This window comes from Mustelus asterias, chromosome 2 (genome assembly GCF_964213995.1).
Source record: "Mustelus asterias chromosome 2, sMusAst1.hap1.1, whole genome shotgun sequence".
Classification (NCBI taxonomy): domain Eukaryota; kingdom Metazoa; phylum Chordata; class Chondrichthyes; order Carcharhiniformes; family Triakidae; genus Mustelus; species Mustelus asterias.
In genome coordinates, this window is record NC_135802.1 from 153,461,928 (window position 1) to 153,469,784 (window position 7,857).

The 7,857-nt window shown below is 45.3% G+C and overlaps 1 protein-coding gene across 1 annotated transcript; it reads left to right on the forward strand.

The window, feature by feature from the left end:
• Positions 1–294: 294 nt before the first annotated feature.
• LOC144479758 (chemokine XC receptor 1-like) lies at positions 295–1,538 on the forward strand. Its single transcript, XM_078198797.1, has one exon. The coding sequence runs from the start codon at positions 326–328 to the stop codon at positions 1,403–1,405; it is 1,080 nt and encodes a 359-aa protein (XP_078054923.1). The 5' UTR covers positions 295–325; the 3' UTR covers positions 1,406–1,538.
• The last annotated feature ends 6,319 nt before the right edge of the window (positions 1,539–7,857 follow it).

Below are 7,857 nucleotides of genomic sequence, written 5' to 3' on the forward strand. Positions count from 1 at the left end.
TACCTCTGTCAATGAAGGAGAGCATTCCACATGCCTTCTTTACAGCCTTACCTTACCTGCACTGCTACCCTTAGGGACCTGTACACTTACACGCCAAGATCTCTCACTTCATCCACCCCCTCTCAGTATGTTCTCAGTTATTCTTTAGAAGGGAAAATACTTGACATGTTACAAGGGAAGATACTTGTGCAGGTTTGTGCACATGTTTGGAAGCTGTATTAGATTTAATAGCCATTTAAAAATGATTTCAAAGACGCTGTCAAGAGGTTTATTTTCTGTTCCCATCCAGGAATGATCACACAAGACTGTGTTTGAAGAGTCCAACATGCCGACTGCGGAACCTGAATCCTTTACTTTCGAATATTATGATTATTATGATTACAATGAAACTGATCTTGACCTTGTTTATTTATGTGACAGTTATGAATCCCACGTATTTGGAGCCGTATTTACGCCTGTCTTGTACAGCCTGGCCTTTATTTTTAGCCTGATTGGAAATGCCCTGGTCTTGTGGGTTCTGGTGAGATATGAGAAGTTGAGGAATGTGACAGACATCTTCATTCTGAACCTCGTCATCTCCGATCTGCTTTTCGCCTTCTCGCTTCCGTTCTGGGCTGTGGATCACACGTTCGGGTGGGTCTTCGGCAAAGCCATGTGCAAAGTAATGACTGCAATTTTCTTCATCGGTTACTACAGCGGGATCTCGCTGCTGACGCTGATGACTGTCGATAGATACTTCATAGTTGTCCATCCTGTGTCTGCGGTCAGAGTCAGAAAGCTCCCCTATGCTGTAGCAGTCAGTTCAGCCGTTTGGGCAATTAGTGTCTCTGTAACAATCCCCGAGATGATTTTCTCTGATACCGTGGCTGGTCAGAACGAAATCTGCACAAGTAACTACCCACCCGAGAGTGCTCGCATGTGGCGACTGTTAGGATGCTATCAGCAAAATATCTTGTTCTTCTTAATCCCCTTTGTTGTAATTGTCTTCTGTTACTGTCGAATTCTCAACACTGTCATTCGGTGTAAAGCGAGGGAGAAGCACAAAACAGTGAAGGTTATCTTTTGTATTGTGCTGGTGTTCTTTGTGTGTTGGGCACCTTACAATGTTGTCATCTTCCTGTACTCCTTGGTGGAACACCAGGTACCGGAGTTCTTGAGCTGCGAGATGGAGAATGGACTGATTTACGCGTACTTCATTTCCCGGAACCTGGCTTATACCCACTGCTGCCTCAACCCATTCTTTTATGTTTTTGTGGGCTCAAGATTCAGGAAACATTTAACCCAGATAGCGCGTAGACATTTGCCTTTCACAGGGATCCAGAAACAACCCAAATACAGACGCAGAAGCCGTCCTATGAGCAGCTCAAACGAGTATTCCAATGCTTCTTCCACATTTAGTCTATAATTTGATCATAGGCCAGTGCAAAATAGAACAGCCATTTACAGCGTGAGCTCGACCCACTCAATTCATTTTGTGCGAGATGGCGATTGAATACAGTATGGGAAAGGTCCAATCCCATCATTTATGGGGCGATAAATCCAATCCATTTACAATGTGCAGTAACAATGAGGGAAAGCTGAATTTACAAAGCACCGTTAACAGCATGCATTTATATAGCGACCTTTAACTCCCCAAGCTCTTTCTCAAATGCATCATTAGGCAAAATTTGGCTTCATACCACAAAAGCAGTTATTAGGGCACCTTGGTCAAAGAGGTCAATTTCAAGGAACATCTTAAGGGGAGAGAGAGGTAGGTAGAGAAACAGGGAGATATAGGGAGGAAATTCCATAGCTTTGGACCCAGGCAACTAAACACGGCTGGCATTGACCTAATGCAAAAATGGAAGGAAGTAGGTTCCACCCAGCCATTTGCAGGGAAGTGAATCCAATTGAACCGTTTAGACTGTGAGAATCACTCATGCTAGCCATTAACTATTCCAGATACTTTATAGTGTGAGGTACACCCAGGTGAACACTTTACACTGTGAGAAATACCCAAACCATTACAAACATGAAGCATAAATATCATATTGTGCTCAGGATCAACCTTGGCTGAGTAGTTGCCTACACCACATGGGCTACAGCAGTTCTAGAAAGCATCTCACCAACACCTCCCCAAGGGCAAAATGCCGAAGATACAATACTTTCAATCTGTCTTTATCCACCAGCTAGTTACCTCCCCAGAAGATTCAACTTGGTTGTTGAGAGATGACTTTCTTTTCCAGAAGCCATGTTCTGAATCTCTATAACACCTAAACTGACCAGGTGGTCCTCCTGGGCACCTTGATCCCTTCGAGCAATTTCCCAGTAACTGAGGTTAAGCTAATGAGCCAATGATTCCCTGGATTCTGATTAGTTGCCCTTTTTGAATAAAGATACTAACCCCCCCTTAGCTTCCCTACCAATCCATCTACAATAGCACAATCAAGGGATCTAACAGTATCACGCATTTTTAATCTGAACTAGATTTTTGTGTGGTATACCAGGGTAGATGAGTTGATATAAATCGTTAAGCCTCATTACCTGCACTAATTTCAATCAAAATTACTTGTCTCCCTGTGAGAATAAACACCCTATGCTTTCCTACATCTCACTGCTTCTAAACAGACTAAATTTGGCACAGTGGAACAGTGGTTAGCACTGCCTCACAGCACCAGGGACCTGGGTTCGATTCCCGGCTTGGGTCACTATCTGTGCGGAGTTTGCACATTCTCCCTGTGTCTCCATGGGTTTCCTCCGGGTGCTCCAGCTTCCTCCCACAGTCCAAAGGATGTGTGGGGTAGGTGGATTGGCCATGCTAAATTGCCCCTTAGTGTCAGGGGGACTAGCTAGGGTAAATGCATGGGGTTATGGGGATAGGGCCTGGGTGGGATTGTGGCTGGTGCAGACTCGATGGACCGAATGGCCTCCTTCTGCTCTGTAGGATTCTATGATTCTCTGAATTCCTTACATTCTGCCTTCACCCTGACAGGGCCTTCTGCAAGTCTAGTATCTCTCACATTCCCTAATCGGAGCTAGGGTTGGAAAGATCTCATCCCAGCAACTGCAGAATCCACCCTACTTTCGCAAACATCTCTGCTGAATTCAAATAAATAGAGTTGTAACAGCTAAGATGGGTGCGAAAAATCACCAGAATGTTAAACAATCTTCTACTGTCTATAGCGCACTGGTTCAATTGTCCCTTCTGAATTTAAATCGATAATTGCAAGCCTTGCTGTCACATCAATTTAGTGGCTTAAAAGCTAAGTTCATCTCAAAAATTCTATTTTAACACATATTGCAGGATGAAGGATGACAGAATGATTATGGGTTTAAACCCCAATCTGGAGAGAGTAATTTTGGAGGATATTTCAGGGCAGTACTGGAGTAGTGTTCCAGTATTGTTTTATTAAAGTGCACTTTATCTCATTAAACTGCAGATTAATTTTTATTTTCACATTACCTGCATGTTATATCATTCGGTGATTCTTCCTTAACTGTATGTTACTTCATTGACCATTCATAACTGTTCACTATCTCACTAACTGTCCAATCTCTCATTAACTTGTTGTGTAAATGTAAATTATCAATTATTCTTACCACAATCACTTGTTATTTGATTACTTGTACAATATCTCATTAGACTGTATATTATATGATATGCCCTGTTTGAGAGCAGATTTCCACTCCATCTGATGAAGGAGCAGCGCTCCGAAAGCTTATGGTATTTGCTACCAAATAAACCTGTTGGACTTTAACCTGGTGTTAAAACTCTTACTGTATTATTTGATTGAACAGTTTTGTTATTTTCATGAAGGCCCTGCCTTCTCAACCTTGCCCCTTGCCTGAGGTGTGGTGACCCTCAGTTAAATCACCACCAGTCAGCTCTCCCCCTCAAAGGGGAGAGCAACCTATGGCCCTCTGTGACTATGGCGACTTTACCTATCTTACATATTGCATTATTTCATTAAATTGAACGTTATCTCATTAAAATTCACATTTGCTTATGAGTTAAATGTTGCCTTATTCAACAGCACTTGACACCATTAACTTATAAGTATTTCGTTAAGTAGATATTATTTAATCAAGCAGAGTATTATCTCACTCATCGTGACGTTACACCTTAGTTATCTCATTATTTTTACATTAACTCATCATCAAAAACAATAATAAACTTTAATTTAAATATAACCAATAGCATAAAGAAATGTCCCAAGGGACCTCACAACAGCATTATTAGTGAAAGATTGGTATCAAGCCAATGAGAGAGAAGTCAGGACAGGTGACCGAAGTTGGGTCAAAGAGGTTGGTTAGAAAGAGTGTTTTAATGAGGAGAAGGACGTGAAGAGACAGAAAGGTTAAGGGAGGAAATTCCGGAGCTTAGGGCCAAAGTCAACTGAAGGCATGTCCGCCAGTTGTTGGGCAAAGGAAGTGTTGGATACGTAAAAGTCCAGAGTTGGAGGAATGTAGTTCCTGGATGTACATTGGGCTGACACAGAACTAGGGAGGTCCTGGGGGAATTTGAGCATGAAATTTTAAATTGAGGCATTGGTAGGTCAGGAGTCATGTAGAACTGTGAGCACAGGGGTAATAGTTGAGTGCAACTTGACGCAGGTTCGAATCCAAGCCACAGATCGCATTTTATGGAGGCTGGAATATGAGGTCAGCAAAGGAGAGCAATGCAATTGTCTAATCTGGGGGTGACAAAGGCATGTATGAGGACTTCAACTGCACATTGGCAGAGGCAGAAGCAGAGGCAGATGACATTACAGGGGTGGAAGAAGGCAGTTTTTGATTTGATTTGAGTTATTATTGTCACATGTATTGGTATACAATGAAACGTATTGTCTCTTGTGCGCTATACAGACAAAGCATACTGTTCGTACAGTGGATAGAGGAAAGGAGAGGGTGCAGAATGTAATGTTACTGTCATATCTAGGGTATAGAGAAAGATGAATTTAATATAAGGTAGGTTCATGCAAAAGTCTGATGGCAGCAGGGAAGAAGCTGTTCTTGAGTCAGTTGGTATGTGATCACAAACTTTTGTATCTATTTTCCTGATGGAAGAAGGTGGAAGAGAGTATGTCCGGGATGTATGGGGTCCTTGATTATGCTGGCTGATTTTCCGAGGCAGCGGGAAGTGTAGACGGAGTCAATGGATGGGAGGTTGGTTTGCATGATGGACTGGGCTTCCTTCACGATTCTTTGTAGTTCCTTGCGGTCTTGGACACAGCAGGAGCCATACCATGTTGTGATACATCCGGAAAAGATGTTTTCTGTGATGCATCTGTAAAGTTTGGTGAGAATCGTAGCAGACATGCGAAATTTCCTTAGCTTGCTTGTGATGGAGAGAATATGGGGGTGGAAGCACAACTCAGGGTCAGATAGGATGCTGAGGCAAACACTTGGTTCTGGCCTGAGACAGTAACCAAGGCAGGGCATGGAATAGATGATGAGGGGGTAGAAATTGTGGTCAGTGTCAGTAATGACTGCTTCCAACAACAAAGGGGTGACTCCCCCATCCTGCTGCGCTATGTTTTTAGCGGGCCGGGAGAATTGCGTGTCGGTCGATTCGCGGGATTCGCACATGTGTTCCGCCAGCACCACGCTAGAAATCAGCGGGAACACCAGGTAATTCATTTTAATATATTTTACATCTCTTTTTAATGTGATTAACGGGCCCAGGACTGAATTCTCCAGGCCCGCTAGCATCTCCCACCCCATCAGGAGTATTTCACTCCAGCAGGGTTCAGACTAGCTCCCCACTATCGGGGAAGGAGCGGGAGACCCAGCTAAAGTGAAGGGGGGGGACAATCGGGACCCCCCCAGGGGGTTGGGCGGCGGGGAGTGGTGCCCCCAGGTATGGGCACCCTGGCAGTGCCAACCTGTGTCCCCGGCACTGCCCAAGGAGCAAAGTGCCCATGCCCATCAGGCATGGGGCATTGCTCAGAGGGTGGGGCCTTAGGGGGCAGGGCCAGCTGGGGGCAGGACCTAGGGGCGATCGGTGGGGGTGGGGGGGTCCCACTGCCATTTTGCATGGGGATCGGTCAGGGCTGGAGAGGGGCCCAGTAATCGGGGCGGGCTGGGGGGGGGCGGTGGTCAGCGATGGGAGTCTGCCAGGCGGGTGGGGTCAGCAGGGGAAGGTCTACCGGGGGGGCTGGGAGGGATCGTCACTGCTGGTGGGGGGGCGGTGGCTGGATTGAGGCACTCCGGGGCAGGAGGGAGGTCGGGGCTGGCCCTCGAATGGATGGGAGGGCTGCGATTGGCCCATGGGGGGGGCTGGGGGTGGGGGACACTGCGAGTGTCCCGGGCTGAGAAAACGGGAGGCTGACAGTTTGGGGACCCTGCGCCTGTGCAGAGGCCTGGTGGTTTTAGCCTCCAGAGTGGAAATAGGCCCCACCCCTGAAAATTAATGATATTCACGATTGTGGCCTCTGCATTGCACAGGGTGTGGGAGATTGTAGGGTGAACTCCCACTGAAAAAACAATCATGATTTACACCAGTTTTCCCATGAATTCAGCACTTTAGAATTTTTTTGGGAGAATCGCGGCCAATGAGTCTAAACAACCTTTCCCCAACATTCAACAGCACAAAATTAATGGTATTGGCATCACAGACTTTCTCAATATCCTGTGTACAATCATTGACCAGAAACTCAGCTGGATCAGCCATATAAATGTTGTGGCTATTAGAGCAGGTCCCAGAGGCTGGCTGTTCTGCTGTGAATGGCTCACCTCATCATCACCTTACACCTCTGCATCTTTTGGGTGTCACCTACAAGGCCCAAGTCAGGTGTTTGATGGAGTATTCCATTTACTTGGATTAGCGCAACAACAACAACACTCGAGGAGTTTGATACCAGCTAGGAAAAGGCAGGTCGGTCGCCCATTTATGTTCTTAAACACCCACTCCCTTCAACAGCAGAAACATTGTGGCCAGGGCGTGTGCAGTCTACAGGATCAACCTCCCAAATCCTTGACTTCCATCACCTGGAAAGACAAGGGCGGAAGGCCCATGGGAACACTCTCAGCTTCAAGCTCCCCTCTGGGTCACACATCATCCTGACTTGGAAATGTATCATTGTTGCTGGATAAAAATCCTGAAGTCCCTTGTCTAACAGCACTGTAGGTGCACCATCAGCACACAAGAAGCAGCTCAAGAAGGATGCTCACCACCAGTTAATCAAGGGAGCTCGAACGAGGAATAAACTGTTTAATAAGTTGCTAGAGATGCCATATCAGAAGAATTACTTCTTTAAATGTTAGATGTTTAATTACTGGTGTAAATACTGGTATACTGATTTGATTTGATTTATTATTGTCACATGTATAAATATACAGTGAAAAGTATTGTTTCTTGTGCGCTATACAGACAAAGCATACCATTCATAGAGAAGGAAAGGAGAGAGTGCAGAATGTAATGTTACAATCATAACTAGGCTGTAGAGAAAGATCAACTCAATGCAAGGTAGGTCCACTCAAAAGTCTGATGGCAGCAGGAAAGAACTGCTCTTGAGTCGGTTGGTACGTGAGATCTTTTTCCCAATGGAAGAAGGTGGAAGAGAGAATGTCCAGGGTGCATGGCTCCTTGATTATGCTGGCTGCTTTTCTGAGGCAGCGGGAAGTGTAAACAGAGTCAATGGATGGGAGGTTGGTTTGAGTGACGGACTGGACTTCATTCACGGCCCTTTGTAGTTTCTTGCAGTCTTGGTCAGAGCAGGAGCCATACCAAGCTGTGATACATCCAGAAAGGATGCTTTCTACGGTGCATCTGGTGAGAGTCATAGCGGACATGCACGCTATAATGGCAAAACATAGCACTCATGAAGTACATAGGGGAAAAGGAAAAGGAGAGGAATCAGAATATAGTGTATTTAG

Coding starts and splice junctions, on each gene's coding strand:
- LOC144479758 (XM_078198797.1), top strand. CDS start 326: ATGCCGACTGCGGAACCTGAATCCTTTACTTTCGAATATTATGATTAT.